The 23,025-nt window shown below is 46.2% G+C and overlaps 1 protein-coding gene across 10 annotated transcripts in view; it reads right to left on the reverse strand.

Annotated features, from left to right (window-relative positions):
- NFIA (nuclear factor I A) overlaps nucleotides 1-23,025 on the reverse strand; it is a 256,184-nt gene that overhangs the window by 231,989 nt on the left and 1,170 nt on the right. For all 10 annotated transcript variants that reach the window (XM_072866534.1, XM_072866537.1, XM_072866539.1 and 7 more), the window contains exon 2: nucleotides 17,582-18,113. In XM_072866534.1, coding sequence (XP_072722635.1) covers nucleotides 17,582-18,113 — 532 coding nt within the window. The remainder of the gene's footprint in view (nucleotides 1-17,581; nucleotides 18,114-23,025) is intronic.

Here is a 23,025-nt window from a genome sequence, read left to right on the forward strand (position 1 = left end):
AGACTAAACCGGGGTTTGCCCGTGTGTGCAAAGGAGAGGGATGAGGGACACACAGCTGGGTTTTACTAATCCCAGAAATACCCCGTGGGCTCCCCACCTGACAGCTCCGCACCTCCGACAGCAAGAGCGGGATGTTTTGAAATCCTGCACCTTGTAAATAGGAGAAGCACAGCCCGATCATAAAAATGTAAAGTATTAATTAATAGTATAACTTCAGTTTGTATTCTAGCTCCGACATAATGAACCTGCCAATTTTGATTGCAAAGTGAAAACTCATCTCTTTATTTTGGACAAATAGGGTTAAGCTTCTTAAGCAATTCTTTGTTGTTTTGACTTCAACAATTTATGCAAATGAGATGTTAATTAGGGTAATTGTAACTTAAATTATGCTTGTGTAAACCTCTCCATTGGTAGGAAAGTGTGGGAATCCAGACAACTGGTATTTAAAGCAGCTGTACTAACTCACTTCTGAAAGCAAAGCATACCAAGATCACTTTCATGTCTTTACAATTTGTTTTTATGAGGTGATAACATTTTTACAAATACCATCATTTTTGCTTTTTTATATTGTAAGTGACAGTCTGACATTTTACAACTGGCTTATTGAAAACAAGAATTGAGCACTCTCGCTGTAACGGACATTAACTGCTCAATAGAGATTCACATGCTAATGAGGTGAGAGGGGCTCCAGAAAGTTTTGATAAATGCGACACACACTCTAACTAGCAGTGAATGTGAGTTGACAAAGAACATCTACACCAGGGTTCAATAAAATGTAACCCTTTAAATTAATCATACTGGCAGTATTTAATAGAATGCACAACAATCTCTTTTCTGATGGCTATAAAGCAGAAGAAATGCAAAGTCTCGACAAATGAAAGTTCCCACATTTCCCTCTTCACACTGCTACTTTCATTCGAACTTCTACAATTGTTAAAAAAAGGTAGTTACTGTAAATAACAAAGTAGGAGGTTTAATTGTTTCCTTCTTTTAAAGCAGGATGCTTTTCTTCACATTTATTTGTCTGGATTCTATTGAGCAAATACCCCGACCCGAAAGATTGATCATAAAAAGCATCACCGGTTGCGCTCGGAAGGAAATTTAAGGATACCATATAGCAAAGAGAGGCTTAAATGACCAGTTTTCTGCCGGGCCTTTTTTCAGCCCAGCTTGGTGATTTTTTTCCTTTCGCTAAATATAGCTTGAAGGAAAACACGCTGCAGCGGCTAATCAGAAGCAGAAAGTGAAGTGCCGGGGCTTCCTTCACACCAAACTCCCCAGACTTTGCTGAGATTTGCTCCAACGAGAGGCAAAACCGGAACTTGAGCTCCAGCATCAAAGCAGGAGAGGTGCAAAATTTTTCATCCCGGTTGTCTTATAAGTTTAATTTTTATTTTCCCATCCTCCCAGTCCCGACCCAACGACACCGACCACGACGCGTGCGCTTGCGAGATCCCAGGAAATAAAAGTATCGGAAGGCCGATCGCAGCCCTTGCCTCCGTGCATTACGCTAACATGTTATTTCTTCCTAAAGTGACAATCCCCGATACCCTTTTTGGGTTTAGCCCGTTTTAATCTTGGCAGGAAGTGTAAATCTGTGCGCTCAGCAGCATTGCAGGCTTGCTGGCTGTCAACATTTTGCCTCCGCCAATGCTTGAGTGGTATTTCTGTCATTTCACTGGGGTAGGAGACTTCTCCGTCTGACATACAAAATCTCCCCAAGTAGTACGTTATGCCAAAACGCCGGCAAACACACCCTGCTCACTGCATTTCAAGCCGTTTTGGTAACTCAGACTTGCTCTCACAGCCACTGCTGGATGGCTACGTGCAACACGAGGAGCCCGTTGCAGGCAGCCTCCCGGGCAGAGAAAGGAAAACAGCCGTGAATGAACCCAGAAGAAAATCCTCCACCCATCTCCCCATCACCTGCGGACTTTATGAGCTTATTCCCGTACATTTTAAATTGATCAGCAGCTAGCGTTCAGCCCGGTGAGCCTGCCTATCTAAACACGTGTCCGTGCTCCCCGAGAGGTGTCGGGGGCTGCTCGACTTCTCTTTTCTTCCGCGCAGAAATTGTGAGTCTGGAAAAACGAGCGAGCGGAGAAAGGCGTGCTGCAGTTCAGAAATGGCCATTTAGCCAAATTGCATACCTGTGCTGTGTCAGCTATATGGTAGATTCATCTCATTCCATTGGTCTAATGGATAGCAATTGAATTTAATTAGCAAAACTACTTTGACTTAGTCTCATACTGTGCTGAATGTAATGAAATCTTTCTCCTCTCTCTCTCTCCTCTTTTTTTTCCCCTCAAATAAAGAATGTCCTTAACTGCATTCCACCGTTAGAATATTAAAAGCTATATATGTTACTCCTAAGGAGAGAGTACAGCCATCCCCTTTCACAGGCTTTAGATTTAGTTATTGTATTACATAACATAAAATAATTAAAAAGATACTTCGATAGTTACACACAGTATAAATTCAATTACCGCGATGTCTCCATTAAAAGCACTTTTATAGTATGAATAAAATGCAAATCCTCTTTATGGATCAATACCAGAAACATAATTCTATGCTTCATCCTGAGAAGGAAGTTAGCCTTAATAAATCATCCTCTTAGATTAAAAAAAAAAAAATTTAAAAGAAATGTATTTGAAGGTAATTCTCTCAAGCAGACATGATGCTCCTATTTCTTCTGGGCTCGTTTTTTAGCGGCGAGTTTCACGGGCTGCGCCTCCTGCTTTCATACAGACCCTGCCAAGGAGAAGAAAAGCCCCAGCCACGCTAACCAGCGCCGCGGCCGCTTGCGGCTGTGCCTGGATTTATTGAAACGCCCCAGATCCGGCAGCAAAAAGTTTGCAGCAACTCACCCCCTCCCCGAAATAGAGTGAAAAGAAATTCCTCCGGATTGGGTTTGGAGGGAATATTACTACCAAGCCTAACTTTTGCCTGGCCGGGCACAGCGAGACAAGTTCCTATGATTGATTATCGTGGTATCTCTGTATCTCTGACTTTGAACCATAACCTTTTTTGCGCACAATGACAGTTGGGACCTACCATTTGCCATCTGTAGAGATGGTGGGGGAGAAAAGGACTTCGCTTACATTAATCAACCAATTAAGAACAGACTTAAACAAAACACTAAAGCATAATAAAAACCTGACTGCTTAATAGCTTTCTACTTTTAATAGTTGCCTTCCTGTAGTCTGCTGATGGGAGTAGCACTGCTCTGCCCAGCCCCTGCTGGGGACGGGGCTCTGGCTCTGGGGCTGGGCACTACTCGATCTCAAATGAAGCTGAGGGTCCTCTTTTCTGGGCAGGACCGAGTCCCCTACAGCAAAAAAAAAAAAAAAAAAAAAGTTTGGAAACACGAGTTGTAAATCACAGCCATACAACACGGCCGGGCTCTCCCGTCAACTGCAATCATTAGAGAATTATTTTTGTGAGTGTAAAATTAGTAACTAATCAAAGACACAAATCACTGCTTCAGTAAGAATTAACCTTTTCGTTCAAAGCTTGGGGCAGTATCAAGAGACCCCATATATTTTGTCGCTGCCCCCTCCCTCGTGGTTGGCAGCACATCCCGAAGGAGAGACCGAAATAGCGGCCAAATAACGAGGGGTGGACTCTGCACCCGGCCACCCCGATGCGGGTCTGGAGGAGACCCACGCACCCAGCCCAAACAACTCGGAGGCTAATTCTGCTCTCAGTGACAGTGGGTAAAACCACTTTTGTGCAAGCTGGCAGAGAAATCTGGCTTCCCCTCGCCGGGCTGGGTAAGCAGACGCCTTGTGCAACGCACGCTGTGCACTGCGGAAAAGGAGGAGGGAGACCTCCGCGTTTCTGAAATGCATCCTCGTTGGTGTCTCCGGCTGATGAGGTTGTGTTGTCGGCAGCCGTTTGCGAGGCCAGGACCGCAGTCGGACTGGTATCATCAAGAGGGACTGCAGCAGCATCTCCAACAGCTGCTTGTTTCTGCTGCCTCTGGGGTACCCACCAACGCAGCGCTGAGAAGACCTCCTGGGCTTGTCTACCTAGTGAAGCTATAGCAGAGCACGCGTTCATACTGATAAAAAATAAAACACTTATTAGAAGGAATCATCTTCAACTCGAGGCATTTCATACATGCGCAGACATTGCTAAGCTGTCCCTTCGCCATGACCTGCAAATGAAATGGGCTGTTTTCGTTGTAAGAGGTGAAGCTCATTTACGGACAAGGTGTACAAAAACCCCACAAACGACTCAAGATCTGATCAGCTGAGAAAACGTACGCTGTTACTACAATAAACACGTTTTTGTGATATTTAGTAATTGAAATTTGGAACAAATTTGTAGAGGTTGGCCAAGATGGTCTCTCCATCCTCGTGCTGTACGTCTCTTTGTCTATTGTTCTTTTTAATACATTGCATCTGTAAAAAAAAATTGCAACCTACTTTGTACAATTACTGCACTGAAGTCCCAAGCAATCTATCAAGTTGTCATACATTTTCTTCACATTAAGCCTTTTAAAAATCTTTCTTTTTTTCTACATTTCAAGAAAATGCAGAAGAAAATTTACTTATCCCCAAAAAAGGCACAGTGAAACACGTTGTTCATAAAGTCTGGTAACAAGAGGAGTTTGTGATACCATGTCAGGACAGCAAATAATCCCCAAGGTGGCATGTTAAAGTTTTGGAAGGTTTGTAAACCAACAAAATTCAGAGCAGCAATAAACCTGCAACCAACAGGGCTTCGGAAAAATTCCCTCTGGGCAGGTTCTTCTTACGGAGGTTTGCTGAACCCCCTTTTTGCAGCCCTTGAAACCACCCCTGAAACGGGGTGCTGAGGTTGCCGGTGGCCTGTACCCCCCGAGGGAGGGACAGTGACAGGGCCGGGGCTCACGGGGTGGCCGGACACTGGGCTGGATCATGGAAAAGCGCGGCATTACGAAAGGCTATTTATTATTAAGGAAAATGCTTTCGTCTACTGATGGCACCCAGCAACAATGAGCAGGAACATGAAGCAACGGGTGGGCGAGAGGGAAGGCGAAGGGAAACCAGGAATTATTTCAGGATGGAAACTGGATGAAACGGCGGGAGGAGGGGGATTATTTTGCCTATTAGTTTAAAAACTCTCCCCGCCGAGGTTTGCAGCATTTGAGTGACCATCTCTACTTCATAGCAGTGCGCAGAAACGCGCAGATTTTGCCTTAATTTCCATCAGCCCCCGCTAAAAGAGCTCCGTGATAAGGGACGTGATAAAGCTCTGCTAAGGACGGGAAGATGGGGATCCCTCTCCTATGAGCTAGAGGGAAAAATTTTCTCTCCGACTCTCCCTCCCTCCCTCTTTCCTTCATTGCCTCCTCCGAAAGAGAGCCCTGGGTGGCCAGAGGAGCCCCAGCATCCCCCAGATTCTGCGGCCAGGCACCGGTCACTGGGTGCCGCCACCTTCGGGACCATAAGCTAACTTAAAATAGGGGCAAAATGCTGAGTGATTTGCCTTCCATGGTTTCGAAACGCTGAAGCTTCGCTCCCCGAACCCGGCTCGCGTCACCGGTCCCACTTCTTGCAAAACAAAGAAATCTGTTTAGGCTCCAGGAAATCCCATGTGTTACCGTAACTAATTCGAGCCCAACTGCATTTGTAGTATTGTCAGGTCTTTAGGACAATCCCGTGCCATTCCCAATGTAGGGAAAACCGTGCGCTTAATTATCTTCTTTAATAATTCCATGCTATGTGATTTATTAAACGGACTCCTTATTTGTAAACAAAATCAGAGCCCCAAATGTGCGAAGACAGTCGCACTTCCTGGCTAAACAAGAGGCAGACAAAGAGCCCTAATGATGCACCAAAAATGCTAACCAAAAATGTACTCTTTAAAAAGATCACCAATTTAATGCTTTTTGTATTTCATTTATCAGCCATGTAGTCATCATTCCCCTCCCTACCACCATCTGTACACACTTTCCCAATAGACCATCACAGCTGTCCCGTTTCTCACACAAACAGTACCTTTTATATGCTTCCCAACTGTTTTTAATAACTGTTCTGTGCACAGCACTGTACTTCCTTTGTTTTCTTTTTTTTTTCTTCCTTTTTTTAAATATGAAAAAGAGATATAATCCAAACAAACAGGTCATCGCAGCAATCGGTATAGGAAGGCAATTAAAATGGTAAATGCCTCCATGGCCACTGACCCGTCCTCGAGCCGCACCAGTGGCCCCAGCACACCCAGCACAGAGCTGGAAAGTTCCCTGGAGAAGTTGCTAAAGTAGACGAGGCTTGTTCAAAAAACGATGTACATGAGCAAGACCGTCTGAGAAATCCTTCATCCATTTTAATGAGGAAATATTAATATTAGATACTGCTTGTGCAACCAGAAAAAGTTTTCTGAGGCTTTCAAAGCACGTTTACCAACTCAAAGATACCGCTGCCCTGTATTTCAGAACCGTGTGGACAGAAACATCCCATTTTCATTTCAAGTTCTGACTCATTTCACTCTTTCCGAATGCCCCGTGCACCCTGACTGCATTGCCGGCGCTCGTGCCTTCCCCACGCCCACCCCTGCTGCCGCCGGCAGAGCGGCCGGGACCCCGAGCCGGGCTGGACCGCACGAGCTCGGTGGCCCGCAGCGGGGATGAAGGCACCGAGCAGCCAAGGATAACTCGGCCCCAAGCCCCGGGCAAACGAAGCTGCTTGCAAAGGGCGATAGTGGGGAGAGGTTCAGCCGGAAGGGGGAGAAAAGCCGGATTTTCTCAGTGACCCATCTCATGGAAAACCTACTCTACCAACAGGGCGTTCAGGAATGAAAACTCTATGTACTTATTTTTTCCAGGGCAATGCCCACAGCATCCTTCAGCACACTGCAGGGAGACGTGCGCATCCCACCCTGCGGCACACAGACAGTCCTTAGCCGGGTCCCCGCCTGCATGAAGGGCACGTGCAGAGGTCCCCGCGCTCCGCTCCGCACCGCACGGGACCGCAGCAGATAACCAAGCTCCGGGACGGGATGGGGACCCTGCTCCTACCGTCCTCGTCCCGCGGGCAGATGGCTTCGCACCCTGGTGCTGCTGAGACACATCTCACTTTTTTATAGAAGAGTTTATTACTAAAGACCGTGCATGTGTAAAACAACTGGTCCGCTCTCTCAATTCCCATCACAATTTTGACCTGCATCTTTTGACCAGAAAAAGAAACAGCATCCATGTTTAAAGTGGGCTTTGAGCATATTATTTTGCCTGTATATCAGGTTTATGTACCCACATTACAAAGAACAGACACCTTGAGGATGCACTTCGGAGACGCAAGTGTGCATCCCCAAACAGCACCGAGCTCGCTGGCTGGGTGCTTACAACCGCATCTGCCTAGGAAGAACCTAAACCAGAGCTGTTGAAGCTGATGGCCTTCTCTACAGGACAAAAAAAGGTCTTGACCACAAAAATCCCACTTCTTACCTGACTGCCCTGTGTTTTTTCCAACTTTTCCGGCAATACCCAACCTACGCTCGCAAGGGTTCGGCTGCTCTCGAGGCTGATCCTCCCACAGCCAGGCAAGCCATTTGCGAAGCTTTCAAATCAAATGATGCGGGATTTACTTTCTAGCTCAGCAACAACTACTTCTTACTTTTTAACACAGAAACAAATGTAAGTAGGTTTGTTGGCTATTCTTAATGAAGTCCTCATCGCGTCAGGAAAAGTCCTCGTCATCACACAATAAAAGCATTGCAGTGGCTATCCTCCCTAAAAGGGATCCCAACAATAGCTGGGCTTTAGAAAAGCATCCTGATACAAAGAATTCATTCTTCTGATTTACTTGAAACTACTTTGCCTTAACAGAAAAAAAAAAAAAAATCCTGAATCAAATTTAAATTTTAGCCTAAGTTTCCAGCATCATTCAGGGATTTGGCCATTTTCTCCCATATCAAATTAAAAGCGTATTGGGTAAAAAGATCAGATAAAATTTTGAGCAAATATCCTTAGGATGAAATCTGATTGACAATGTATTTCTGCATTAAAACCTCCAGTAAGTGTTCATCTTGACAATAAACGTAGCAACTATCTAACTTGTCTTTTGATACCTTTACAGGGGTTCATCCCTGTTCTTTCAGTGCATTACAAGGTATTTTGTAACACACGTATTGGCTTTAAGCACAGAAACAATAATTTAACCAGACGTGATGTTTATTACAAAGCTCACGCAGCTCATTATCTGTCCCTCACACACCAGACTAAATCTGTAGGGGCAGAAAAATACAACATGAATGAGGCTGTCTCAACACTTTGCACTTAGTTCTTCGTCCCGCCTTTCTCCCGAAGCCTTCAGCAGACTGTGCACAGTGCCTGCGCTCGCCCTGCAAACCTTCCCCTCGCCGGGTGCTCCGGTTTAGGACCGGTCCAAGCCTAAGAAGGCTGTATGGAGACGCCTCCCTATGAAATATTTCTCCTGAGTTTGCATTTTGCACCTAGCGATGATCCCCGCAGCCGTGTGGTGGGTTTCCCAGGCTGAGGAGCGCTCCGGCTCTCCCATCGCGTGCTGCTTCACGTGGGGTGACAGTGGCTGGGGCGAGAAGAGAGATGTGCCGCACAGAGGACGGCGCAGAGCGAGTTCAGGCTTTGTTTAGATACTGATGCTATGAGCATGTTATGAGAAACAGATGAAACCAAGGAGCAGGAAAAGCACTAGCTACACCTCTGTGGCCAGGGCTAAGTGCCACAGTGGCAGGTCTGGAGGATCTGCTCTAACCTGCAGCCCTCGCGGGCGATGCCGTATGAGTTTTACGTCCCACGGAAGGTGTGCTCCATCTGCACGTGCACTGCAAGCCCTGCCCAGAGCCCGTGTACCACCGGTCAGGGGCTCAGGCAGCACAAACTCACCGGTGCCACCGTCCAGCTCCCCGCGGCGGCAGCGAGAGCCGGGGACGGACACGGCCTCCCGTGGGGAGTGTGCACCAGGCGAGTGAGATGGGCAGGAGAAACCCACCAACCAGCCCTCCCCGGGTAACACCAGGGGCTTCCCGCTGCGCCCTGTGGGCGTCCTGCTGGAGGAGACCTCGGCGATACACCCTCCTGTGATGTTTTTAAACGACCTTTTTACATCATGAAAAAATCCAAGAGTTTTATCTCATCGACCAAACCACCACCAGGTACCAGGCTCGCCCAACCCTCTCCAACACAACGGGCTCACCTGGGCGAATAACCCTGCCTTGGACACCCACCAACCCCATGATAATTTTGTGCTTCACTAGAGATATATCTCACCCCAAAACATGAACATGCTGAAACATCCAATCATGTTCTGGCACGCATGCAAAAAAAAAAAAGCCCATGGCAACAAAGACGACAGCTTGCCAATGGCAGCTGCTGCACGCACACACAAAATTAAACTATATTCTTCTGAAAAGGGATATTATTATGGCATTTGTTTCCCCTCACCCATCACCCTCACCCATTCCCTCACAAAATAAAGGGGGAAATATCAACATATATCAAACATTAGGAGAGATGGATAAAGAAAGAGAGAGAGGCGCTGCGCTGAGGAGGGATGGGATGAAGAACGCAGGGTTTAACAGGAGATCCAACTGGGATCGGGGCTGGATGCATGGAGCCGCCCTGAAATATTGACTCACCTACGGGAGTTGTATAGCACATGCAAGTAAAACACCCAGCCTTTCTATTGCGGGAGGCCTGCGGATGCTGAATTGCATCAAGGTTGGTCAAGCCGGCCTTCAGCTATACCACAAATCTGCAAACGCACGCTTATATACATTAAATAGCATCTGATGATCCCTATCTCCACTTCCTTTCCCTGGTACGGACCTGCCTGATGCCTCCCGTGCTGCTATGCAATGCATGAGATAGCCGTCTCCTCACTTGTGAAGATAAATGTCATATCGGACCTCTGACATCATGTATTCTCCAAGTAATTATTTTTGATATCATAAGAGTTGTACAGGGTGCACAATAAAATTAAAAAGTAGAAAGCAAGGTTAATAAGATTATCGTGTTGGTATAATAGGTAATGCATTTTGCAGTATATCCTTAAATCTGCCCTCTCAAAACATAATTAAATAACTGTGATTTATATTTTAAAGGAACGCAGACATGCAGTGTATCCTCCTACCCACATATGCTAATTGCTTTCAGCCCCTAAAAATCACACAGTTGTTTGCAGCTTTTTAATCCTCTTGTGTAAATAACCCGACTCAGGTCCAAGTTATGAACAATAAAGTCCAGGAAACTTTCAGAATAGCGTGTCATTAAACCCGTCTTGATTTTATCTTGCTAATCTAATGGCACTGATGTGTACCGAAGCCTGCGGGGAAGGAGGAACGACTCCCCAGGGCCCTTCGCACCGGCCCAAGAGCCAATTTGCTGGCTTGCCGTGACACCGGGATAGCACTCGGATCAGGAGGGTGGATATTAAGGACCTGGAGGAGAGACCGAGACCCGCCTAGGAGGAACCTACGGATGTATAAGCTCTGGATACCCCCCCCGGGCCTCGCCGTGGGTCTGCATGCACGGCGGCGGGGCAGGGACCGTGGGCAACGTATGCCTACACGCTTGGCTATAGGCAAAACTCAACTGCGCCGCTCTCCATTTTGCACTCGCACGTGAGAGTCTGGCACACAAAATGGAGGCCCCCGTGTATTTTACGGGCAGCGGCTGCAAATCCAGCCCGAATCCACCCGCTCTACGGGGGCCACGTCCTCCTCCTACGTGCCAAGCCGCGGCGATGCCACACGGAGCGATGCTAGCTAGAACCACTTCCGAAAAATATATAAATACACTGTTATCTCTTCAAAATTAATTACGCTGTGATGAGGAGATCAGCCAGGGCGCTGCCCTTGCAGTTGGGCACAAAATGCTGCAACCCCCCAAGAACTCGCTGGGATAAAACTGCCCCACACATGACGGGCACCGTGACCCACATGCTGATCCCAGCCGAGCTTTTTGGTGGCTACCATAACGCAGGTGATAATTAACAATAACCAAAGACTGAATGAATGAAGAACATCACATGAACGGATAAACCAAAGCGATTAAAATGAATTTTAGTCCCCCAACAACTCTTATCTACCGAGAGCCCTCACTGTCGTAAGGAAACCGTCAGGGTCGGCTGCTGTTAGGAGGCTAAAATAATTTGCCCTGAATTTACAGCCTGTAATTTAATCAGCAACTCCAGCCCTTGCCTGCGCGGAAGGGAGCGGGGGCAGAGCCGGACCCGCAGCTCCCAGCGAGGATGCCCCAAAAGCCGTCCTGCTGGGACAGTCCCCAAGCCCCGGAGGGTCCAGCTTTGGGGCGCGGGTGGCAAAGCGCAGGCTTCTGGTGAGGGGCTGAGGGCTTACGGAGCAGCCGGCTGGGGTTTGTTTGCTGGTTGCGAAAGCCTCAGCCGGTGCCTGAACCCAAAGCATCGAGGGGAGGAGGAGGAGGAGGAGGAGGAGGAGGAGGAGGAGGAGGAGCTGCGAAGAAGCTCAAGGCACGGAAAGCGAGGGATGCCCTTTCCTTTACATCCAAATGGGGAGAAAATACATAATTGTAATAATAAATAGCGGGTTTTATGAACAATTAGGATTCCACTGTCTCTTTGAAGGGTTTGAAAAGCTGACACGATGTTTTGGGTTCTCCAGATTCAGCTTTGAGGCCTCAACCAAGAGAAACATTCAGCCCCGCTGTGTACAGCAGTGACCACAACAAAGATTGTGGTTTCTCCCACACTCGCCTTAAATAGATCTAAATTAATGCTATTCATCATTGGGTGGAAAAGAAGGGAAATATAAAAGTGCAGTCGCTTGTAGACAAGCCAGCAGCGTTGGGCAACTTTCTTACCAGTCAAAGGCTGCTCCCGCTTCCGCACCTCGAAGCCCGCCGGGGCAGGGAGGTATGGAAATAACGCGCCCTTATACCAGCCGAATCCATCACCTGGAAAACATCCTGGGCATATGAAATACGCCTTTATCCCGTGTTTATTTGTTGTTGCTGTTGTTGTTGTTGGAGAAAGGGGAAAGCTAAACCACATGACTGAACGCCTGCCAGGGGTTCGTGATAGAGCAGACCGTCCCAAGTGCCGCACCAGTTAGTATCTGAATTATCACAGATACTCACCGGCTCAGTTACAACTGCACGGGGAGAGCAGTTGTCCCACCTAAATCCTGCTTCTGTCAGCTACCGCCCTGCTCGCAGCTGCAGAAAGCGGTCGGTCCCGCTCCCCAAAGCGGAGAGCATCCATAGATGGAGATATCTTTCTGCGCCACGCGGGGCGTGCAGATCGCCGCGTTTCGTGCACGCCCCTGATAGGCGGGTGCGTGAAATTTGGGGTGTCGAGGAGCTGTAGCTGTCATCTCCCCACCTCTCCCGACTGAGATATGGACCCAGGCTCCCACCGCTGACTTTTTATGGGCACCTTTTAGAAGGCTTGAGCAATGCAAAATCTGCCTTCTCCTGGTATTCCTTGAGAGCAGAAATACCGCGAGATGTCTTCATTTCACTTTTTTCTTTAAAACTAGAGATGTCTCACCGTGGCAAAAATTAATGGAGGAAAAGAAAACCCCTATGAGCCCCCAAAACATGAAAATCTCAGCTGAACACGGAACCGTTCGGGGTCCCCTGGGCGCGCACAGGGAGCCCTGTACAGGGAAGGCGTGTGAAATACCTGCTGCAAAGCTGGCTGAGTATTTTTTGGTAAGAGTAAATGTAATCTGTCTGTAGAAATGCGTAGGGACTATTAACATCACAAACAAAACTTTAAGGACCGTTTTGGATGTATGCTGGAACAGCCACGGGCTGGAATTAGGTTTTCAAAAGCCTTATATACGGAGAGAATGTCACGGATGCTTTAAAAGTCTTCAGATACGTGTAAAAACACCATATATATTACATATTATCTCCACAGAACAAACACCATTTGAAATGTGCCCCTTTTTAACTACCATTATGAGCTGTCTAAAGAGCATTTTGGTTGAAACTTGGGAGGAAAGGAGGGGAAAAAAAAAAAAAAAGCCCACTGATCTTACACCTGCTCTTTAGCAGTGGGAAGTGGGTTCTCAATCTGTTAACATGACCATCTGGCCAATCTGCATATCACGGCTATCTGGATTACTGTACGATGGAATGACAATAACGTAGCCAAAACAAAAGTAAAATGCATCAAAAACTAACAGTAGCGCAGCCCTTTTGATTTCAAATTAAATAATAAATGTGGTATCAGAGCAAAGCGAGAAAGTCGGCTAAATAATTAAAAATGAGCCTTCGCTACGGCATAATTAAGTAAACAATATGGTGTGTGTTTCTATATGAGCCGGCAATAGTTTCCACCGTCGAACGCTCCACTTTTGCAAAGCAGCTATCAGGAGTTCAAGACGCTGCGACAGCTCTTTTGGTGATGTACAGTATTGTCAGGACACCTCTCGCATCCCTGCAACACGCCGAACCGGCTGCGGCTATTAACAGGATTAATGCAGCAACAATCAATACCAATTGTACTAAAAGATTACGGCGCAAAGCCTTATGTACCTTGCGGACTCCCTGATACCTCCACGGGTATTTTGGCTATCCGCAGTTGTTTTCTGCGTTAACCAATCTTTGGGTTATTCCCGTCGATGCCTCTTTGCGGTGGTGGAAGTAGAAATATTTTAAATCCGCCGATGGGAACGTAAAATGGGTCCGCTTAAAAGTTCAAGGTCATGTGCTATATGCTATTGCCCAGACAATTAGCCATAGAGCATATTTAGGCGCTAAGTAAATTTTCGCAGCCGCAGAAATGAGGCTGACTTCTTGCATCTTCGCTGGCTTCTATTCTAAACGCGAACAGAAAAATGAGCTCATGTAAATAAAACCCTATCCCCAGATTTTTCTTAAATTTGGGATTTGTAAATGTCCTTCTGAAAGATTAAAAGATTTTCTCTGCCACAAATACCTCGCTAGCTTAATTCTCGCCCGAAGCGCATAATGATGGCCGTCCAAAAAAATAAATCGGGCATCGCAGCATCGCCTCCTGGCCTGCCATCCAGCTTTGTCCACTGGAGAAGTCTCTAAAAACTGTGACCTCTCACAAAATTTAACTACTTCCATTGCGAATCTATTCTCCAATCTGATCACATTAGCAGAAGGAACTCCAAAGCAGTAAAAAACTCCAGAAAGTTCTCGGTTGAGTGCCTACTAATGAACAAAGGTTAACTTTATCTAAAAGGTCAAATGCCTGGTGGCTAAGGTTGTGACCTTAACAACTTAAATTGTGACCTTGCCACGTGCCTAGTATATTGTAGATTCTGATACAGATCATCTGGTAAAGGACCGGTCATAAATTAGCTTTACTGTTCGACTCCCACAAAGAAAACGGTTTGCCACAATGGTTTCCAACTTGTCATTTGATACAAGCGCAGAATAAGTGAAAACTAAAAAGCGAACCCAAGTTCAGGGTATGAAAATGCCGCCTGCTTTTAGTTAAGCAGATTAGAAACTGCAAACTGAGAGCAATACTCTAGATTTCAATACATTTTTTGGTCAACCTCTAATTCACAAAACACCGATCTTCCTTTCCTTTTTTTTTTTTCCTTTTTTTTTTTTTAAATGAAAATGACATGTAGTTTGCCTATTTGCATATTTTTGTTTTCTCTTTCTAGCCAGTTCTTAAAGAGAATAATTGATTTCAGTAGCTTTGTAAGAAGCGCTATTTAAATCTGTGCACATGTGTTCCCTTACAGTTGATAGTGCCTACTGAAGAAAAAGCGTGGATTCAAAGCAGTAATTATCGTACATGTTTAGAAGGAAAGGGACATCTCACTGCCGAAGTCATCTCGAATAAGGGCATCTTGGAAGAGAATACTCCCCCCAAAAAAAAGACGACGAAGAGTGGGAAAAAAAACCCAAGAAAAAGAGAAGCGAGCACTATGGGTGAAAAGGTCACAATGGTTTTGGCACGTATCTTCAAGCACGTTTCGGAGTCTGTGCCTCCTGCCAATACTGGCAACTTCTCAAAACTTTTAAGGAGGTAAAAACATTGTTTAGTGTTTACAAATCTTCTGTACTATAGCAGATGCTTGTCAAATCCGCTATATGTAAGTTGACCAGCCTACCTAATATTTGCGCTGGCGACCTCCTCCTTATACATAAGCGGTCCATACATTTGGGGAGCGCGGTCTGATGGAGTTTGAGACAAAGGACCCTTAATATTTTTTTTCTTTTGTAATTTTCCTGTTGCGCACCCGGCAGAAGCTGCCATTACTGCGGGTCTGCGAGAACCAATGGCTGTCAACTTGGCCAATGTTCAGGTGTAACAAAGACTGCTGGGATACATCGGAGGGGGGAAAAAAAGGGAAAAAAGGGGGGAAAAAAAAAGGTAGCCTATATGCGAGGCTTTCCGTACACCTCTGTGAAGCGATATAGATGGCGACCACGCTGTGCTACCTCCTAAAAATCATTTTGTCCCCCTCCCCGGTGAGGTTTAGCAGGGAATACGCCAGCACACGCTACTGCATTAAGAGCACAATGCGATGCGTGCAATCAGCAACAACAGCCGAAAACACGAAGCGGTGTGGTCTGTACGAGCGCGTTACTGCTTACACAAAACCGCAAATCTAACCCAAAAAAACAAGCCTAAGCCTCGCGCTAAGTTTCTGCGGCAAACGTCTAGTCCAAAGAACAATTACTGCAATCGCTGTCTGTTGATGATGAAGGCAGGAATAAATAAGAGTTCGCTATCAAGGCTACTGTTTGCCAACAGCGTGCTGATAAGATGGTATATCCCTAATCACAATATTGAACTTTTATAATGTCTATTGCCCGACTCTTATAACAGGGAGAGGATCCCTTCAAGCTCCCCGGAGTACTTACACCCCTGGGTTCGGTCCTTTTCTCCCCATCCTACATTTTTGTGACCCGACATGCAGGTTAAGCCAAGACCGTTGGTTTCTATTAACAACTTTTGCACTCCACAGAAGGCTGCTTTTCATTTAGGAAACACAATACGGACCAATATTTACCGGCACCGCACTATATATAAATCTAAATAATAAAAACCTGCGTGCCGTACAGCACTACATAGTGGTTTTCAGCCGTGGCTATCAAAGCACTTTAAGTGCATCACCCTGCTCCGATGTACGGAGGAGGAAACTGAGGCAGACCCAGGGATGCGAGTCCCTGGTCTCCTCGGGGCTGGTGATGGAACGGGAGGGGACCCGCAGCGCCCCAGCCCCAATCTCCCTTTGCTCAGCCATTAACTGGTAATCCTTCCCTCACCGTGCCCCATAATAAATTGCAGAGTAAATAAATCATTTTCCACAATATTTGCCTACCTCCCCTTGGCCATGAACATGCAATATGATTTACCACATCGCACCAAAGTGCAAAGTAAATTTCGCAGCTTATCTGTAGGAAATACCGTGAGGATACTCAAAAGTTATTTCTGAACAGGGATCATACCCATAAAATCACAGCGGTGACACCGCCTATTGCAACAACCGCTGCAGGGGATCAGCACAGAAAAACTTTGGGGTAGCCAAAACTTTCTGCAAGACCCTCCAAAAGAAGGTGGCATTGGAAATGCAGGCTCCCAGTGCTGTAATTTGCTCAGTTTTCTTACCGATACATATTTATATAGAAGTGGTTTCTACTAATATGACTCCTCTCCCCTCTGCTCCTCTTTTTTTCCAGCCTGTCCAGCCCCTCAACTTGCAAGTCAGGCTGAAACCCAGGAGGACCTACGCATACCATACGTGAAAACCGGGGCCTAGCACTTCACACGCGCACATTTTTCTGCAATATAATCACTGAGGAGAACTACGATATCATATTATTTTATCCAGCCAAGCTACTACCCATGCTCTGAGCACACCGAGTCGCTCCCCGGGCAGGGGGTACTTTGCGCTGGAGTCAGAGATCCCAAGATTTTCAATTTCATCACACGCAAAAACATCTCAGCCCCCCCCGCCCCATAAGCACAATATTACCGAACCAGGAATTTGTTTCAAGACCTGCTCAGCTTCTAGGTGTATAAACTGTGATATTCTGGGGGGGGTTAAATGCCTCCTTTTCCCCATAGGACTGCCCAGGGGTTTGCTTCGTGGCCGCTCAGACCTGACGGCTAGGTTTGCTATCGAGGGACCGTCTCCTCCTTTCCCTCTCAGCCCAGTCCTGTGGGGTTTCCACTCCCCATCCCATCCCTGTGGGGTGAGGATACCTGGTACTCCTGACCCACGGGCCTTGGGCACCTCTAGCCCTCTCAGACTACTTTGTGCATAACATATAGAAACTTTATTGACTTTTTTTTTTTTTAAATTAAAATCTCTCTGCTTTCCCTCAAAATCAGGATACAGGAAGCCACGTCCAGCTGCCATCCCTCCTAGGACAACATTTAGGATAACACCTGTGAAGGATGCCCGAAACGCCGTTAACCCCGGGAAAACGAGAGCCGCTTTTATGCAGCTGCACCTCAAAAGCCCACAGAAAAAAAAAGGGGGGGGGGGGAGTTTCGGCACTCCCCTCGCCGCCCTGGGAGGGCAACAACCGGCGTCCCCCGCTCCCTCCCCGGCTCATGCAGCCGCCGCCGGGGCACGGCACCCAGCACGGAGATAAACCGAAAAGTTGGAGAAGGTGATATAGAAAGGCACTTACCTGCTGCGTGCACAAAGTATGCCAAATATAAATCGAGTTCCTTAACAGAAACTCCTATATGGTGGGGCTGTACGCACAGCCCGGGGTTAGAGCACTGTGGGGACTTTACAAGGCGCTCGCCATCAGTACTTTCGAGCGGAATACCTTTAAATAAAATCACCATAACAAGGTCCAACCTCCAGACCTTATCTGCCTGGCGAAGGCAGTCAATTCTTCTCATCTTGCCCTTCTGGTCTGGATTGGAAAGAACGCAACACGGAGGCTTTTTTCCTGTGACTGTGAGAACAAAATCCTCCCGAAATTCAGGCCTGATATCTTTCCGGAGCTTTGCCAGAAGTCTGGATGCCCATTTTTGCTTTACCTCGGGTTTTTCACTTAGCAGTTCGTCCTTCACGGCTCTCTCTTCCTCTTTTGACATGCGTTTTTCATGTTTTTTGAAGTATTTTCTTTTTCGGGCTTGCAGGTTGAACCACGTGTATGCAAACGCTCGGACGTGAGGCAGAAGTGCTTCGATGAAGGGATGAAATTCATCCTGAAAAAGTTACAGAGAAGGGTCGATGTCACCGAAACCATCAACAAAAAGCCTCCAGAAACGGGGCTTTCGCGCGAGGTGCTAAGGCTTGCCAGGACGGTGAGAATTAGGAAGGTGCTTGTACATTTTACGGGCTGGGGGACTCGTACCCCTCGCCGACGGACCCCGACCCCACCACCGCCGCATCCCCGCTTCACCTCGCACCGACCCAAAACCTCCGCTCCCACCCCCCGAAAACGGGGTCCAACTTCAAACGAGCACCCGGCCGGAGACGCTGCAACGATGGGGCCCTTTCCCCAATCCCCAAATCTCTTAAAAAAAAAAAAAAAAAAAAAAAAAAAAAAAAGGGGAGAATGAGTTAAAAGCTAAAACCCCTGCTGCGAGTCCACTTGCGGAGCGCGTATCTCCCTTTGCTCTCTCCCTGACCCCGCTGCTTGCGGTGTAGCCAGCGTATGCCCGCCAATTTGGCAAATCCTAAACATTTGGATGCCAATCAATGTTTGTATGGGGAAGTCTAAAATATAGTAAAACTTTCCCTGAGATATATTTGGAAATAGCAGCAGGCAGTATAGTAAAATGCCAGTATAGCTGCATATACAAATACAATGAAGGGTGGTTTTCTCTCCATTTCCTAAACGGTGAAGGGACCAGAAAGTAACGCGGCCGATTTATCCCGCGTGCGCAACAATAACTAACACTAAAATCCTAGAAAAGGCAAGTCTCATTATTTTATTTTTTTTTAAGTTTTGTTTATATTTAGTCAAAAAGAAAAAAATAAAAATCTGATATTCGGGTATATTAGGACAAGCCAAACTCTGAGCCTTTCTAGAAAATAAAAAGAAACAGGAAAAATTGAAAAATGAGTAACAGAAAACCTTAGCACGACTTGTGCAAATACGCAAAGAATTATTAATTCTTTCTTTATACGCTGTGCCGTGTTTTCATATATTTAAAAAGAAATGCCCTACTTGGAAAGTTAGTTTGGCCATCCGGAGACACTGCTTGCTATGTGTAACGATGAGTTAAAGATCACCCCTCTTCCTTGGCACAAAGATAATCACGATTAAAATTATGCTGACAATTTTAAAAAAAGCAAGAAAGACCCCCTGATTTTGTTAAAAAAAAAATAAAATTTAAAAAATCCTCAAAAAGTACTACTTAAATCAGACAGAGAGATCAAAACATATTATAATATACTGGGGCCACGCTTCTTGTTTTTCTCTGAATAAATGAATGACCGAACTCTGGGCTGCACATAAAAACGTGTACAGCCTGTGGGGCCCAATCCAGCACCGCGTGCTGGGGACATCTCTGCTGCCAGGGGCCGAGTTCCTCCTTCTCCCAGGATTGGGCCCTCCAGGAGGGAAAAATAAAGTAATTTGTGCAACGTTTCCCCCAGCATGGTAAAGGCCACCCCCTGCCTACCCTTGCAAGACAACGTTGGGGATTTTTCAGATTAACTAACTTTTTTTTTTTTTTTTAATGATCCCCATGGAGTACGTTTCCTACCCAAATCATTTCGGGTCGTGCAAATATTGTTATTAAAACAGACGTCTTACATCCTTTCAACACCTTATTTTAACTTGCATTTTCTTTTCAAAAATTAGGAAAAATTGAGAAATCAATAGTAGAAATATCTACCAGCAAAATCCTGTCGTAATTCAAGACCTTCTGCTGACTTCCCAAAAGCTTTCATCGCACTTATTCTGAGTGGCCCCTGAATTGTAAATACTTAAATCTATAGGTAATACCACAGCATTTATTTTTATTTTAAAAACAGATTGTTAAAAACTACCGAAACCGGCACAATATATTTCATTATAGCACAGCAGAGCGGCAGTAATCACAAGTACGATGAATGATTATTAAAATATAAGCAGGTAAAATAAAATAAATCACTCCAATGATTGGCACATTCCTCTTTTTTTTTTTCGCCCCCCCCCCCCCCCCCACTGGAAAAGATCATAGTTTCAAATTTCATTAAAGTTAAAAAAAAAAAAAAAAAAAAAAAGATTGCTGCAAGTTTGCAGTCGGCAGATTCAAAAAGTGAGAGGAGGCACAATCCCAGCACATGGAGCTGCTCTCACCCACCAGAAACAGCTCTCACGGGGGGGGGGGGGGGGGGGCAGGAAAAAATAATAAAAATATAAAAACTACAGGTCCCTACAAGCTATTAAAAATAATAAACCCTCCCTTCTGATCCCTCCTGTCCTTCCCCTTCCCCACTCAGGGAGAGTCAAGGAAAAAAGGCCTTTTGTCAAGTGGAAGTTTATCTGCGAAGGTACGCGCAGCAGAGGCTCGACAGACCCACAATGAGCCAGGGGAGCGCTTCAAGCGTTCCTGGTTTCTAAACACGTCTTGGTACATCCTGAAATATTTTAACTTTTCTGCTTTAAGCAGCGCTTTGTCCTGCCTGATCTCATGTGCTCGGGACTTTTTTGGCTCGACGCTGGATACTATCCAAGAGCGAGTTGCTTTAACCTGCGCTAAAGCTGATTTCTACGATGTGAACCTGAAAGGGGAGGTAAAAACAACACCCCCCCCCAAAAAAAAAAACCCACCACAACAAAGCACTTTAAAAGATTTCAGGGGGAGGGGAGGGAAAAAAAAAAAGTGTTTTTTGGTGTAAAGTCAGGGTCCATGGCCGAAGTAAATGAAAAGCACCGCTGCTCGGCGCGCGAGGTGTGCACGTCCCTGTTAGACTCCAATGTGTCTTTTCAAAATGGTGTGCGAGGAGAAAAGGTTAATGACTCATAAACAGACCAACTTTCAAACTGTCTTGGTAAACACGCCGCTCCGTAAAATCGCACCGCTTCAATCTCGGCGGCGAGGTATTAGCAAAGTCAAAGTGGAAATAAAAGCACTCAGGACTGATCAAACAAAATTGGGCTGGAAGCGGGGAAGGGGGGGGAGCAGTTTCTGCACAATACAATTATTTATTTCAGTGTTATTATAGACACCCCCCCCCAAAAAAAAAGTTTTGGAAATGTGTCAATGCAAGTGTGCTAACAGATGTGCAGACTTGTCTGCAGCCTCGCTGCAAAATATCAAGATTTTAAGTAACTGGTGGAAAAGGAGATGATCTTTGCCTTTCCCCAAGTTAGCTTTAAGGGAAACTTTCAAAGTATTTGATAAAGACGTTTGCTTTCCCCCCTCGGCGTTTGATGGGTCACCTAAAAATAAAAGGCACCAGAAAGCTAGGAAAGCGAGAATAAAAAGTTGTTTGTTGGTTTTTTTTTTTTTTTATTGCACTACTCTCCAAAGTTTGAGGATACAGCTCTTCCCAGAACAGCCCGTTTCCAAGCAGCACCTAAAATTTGGGCCGCACAATTCGGTATTGCTTATACCGAAATTCTCCTCTACTCTTCGGAAAGGTGTAAAAAAAAAAAAAATAACAAAACCAAAAACCCCACGACAAAAGAGCCCCAAAAGCCAGCCCAAAGGCGCCCGCAATAATGTAACACTGCAAAGGAGGCTTTTGAAACAATATATTTCTGCTGATCTTTTTGAAATTAAGCCAGCGACAGCAACCCTTGTTAATATTTTTACAATCCATTTGCTTGTAAATCTATTAGGAGATGTGCATATGTTCCCCAACTATTTCCTAGATCTTCAGCAGATATGTAAATGCAACGATGTTTAGATTTTTCCTGACAGATGATACAAAATGCTCCTGCCATTTCAGTTCCAGTGCTTGGATAAATACGCTCATAACTAGGATTTCTGTTTGTTTTCCTTTCCTAACCCACTTTCGAAAGCTTCCCTTTAAATCTGAACCAAAACTTAGCACACACACACAAGAAAAAAGAAAAAAAAAAAATCTCCGTCTCAAAACTCGTATCAATAAAAGCTCCTGATATGAAAAATAGGAAATTGCTTGCAATTGCGAAGGGCTCGCCCCCTTTTTCTACAGAAAATGACAGAACCACTCAGTTGATCCTTCGGAGGGAAGAGTTTGTCAGGAGGCCTCTAATCCTCGTACTACTTTTCCAAACGTGCAACAAGAATGCGAGATTTTCACAACTGAGTAAAAGCACAGTGCTGGACTTTTTTCTTTTTTTTTTTTTTTAATTAAAAAAAAAGGGGGGGCGGGGGACACACACGACACGACGACGACACCGGGACAGGGAGCAACCGGCCCATAGATTTATTTTCTCTCCTTAACGTGCAACTGGGCCTACTAAACCCAAGAAGCTACACGTGCAGATGCAAAGCGATGCGGTACGTCGCTGGCCCTACGAGGAGCGCCTCGCTGTCCCTCCTGCAGGAGCAGGACTGACAAAAACCCAGGTATTTTTCAGAGTAGAATTTGAGGCACAAACTTTGGCCAGGCAGAGCACAGAGTTGCATCCCGTGTCCTCTGCGAACTCCCTCCGCTCCCGTTATCCTCCTGCCTTTAATCAAGTGCACGGTTTTTAAGCCCGGTGGAGTTTCGTGCCCCCGCCGGCCTGGCTTCTCCTCACCAGGCACCCAGAAATTTGGGGGAGGCTGGGGAAGGAGCGGGGGACCACGGCGAGGGAAGGGGACGAAACTTTTGCAGCTCTTCAGGCTGCCTGGGAAGCTGCCTTCCCTCTCTCTGCATTTCCTCGCCTTTTTCTCGACGGAAAGAGCCTGGAGAGGCTTTCTCACCGGGAGAAAAAAAATATTCAAATTAAATTAATAAGAATAATGTAGTCAAAATCTCCTGCAGGAGGAAATAATCTGGGGTTTGAGTCCACCACAAAGCATTTCCTCGTTAAACCATTATATCCTGCTAATTGAAGGTGTGTAATTTAGCGTCCTGCAGCAGCGCGCGGGGAAGGGGGGGGGCCGGGCGGCGCTCCGCGGCCGCGCAACTCGGGGGCACCGCGGGGCGACCCCCCCTTCCCGCCCCCGCGCAGCCCCGTCCCGCCGCGAGCGGGGGGCGCAAAAG

The sequence above is a fragment of the Ciconia boyciana genome, chromosome 7, assembly GCF_034638445.1.
Source record: "Ciconia boyciana chromosome 7, ASM3463844v1, whole genome shotgun sequence".
In the NCBI taxonomy this organism is placed as follows: domain Eukaryota; kingdom Metazoa; phylum Chordata; class Aves; order Ciconiiformes; family Ciconiidae; genus Ciconia; species Ciconia boyciana.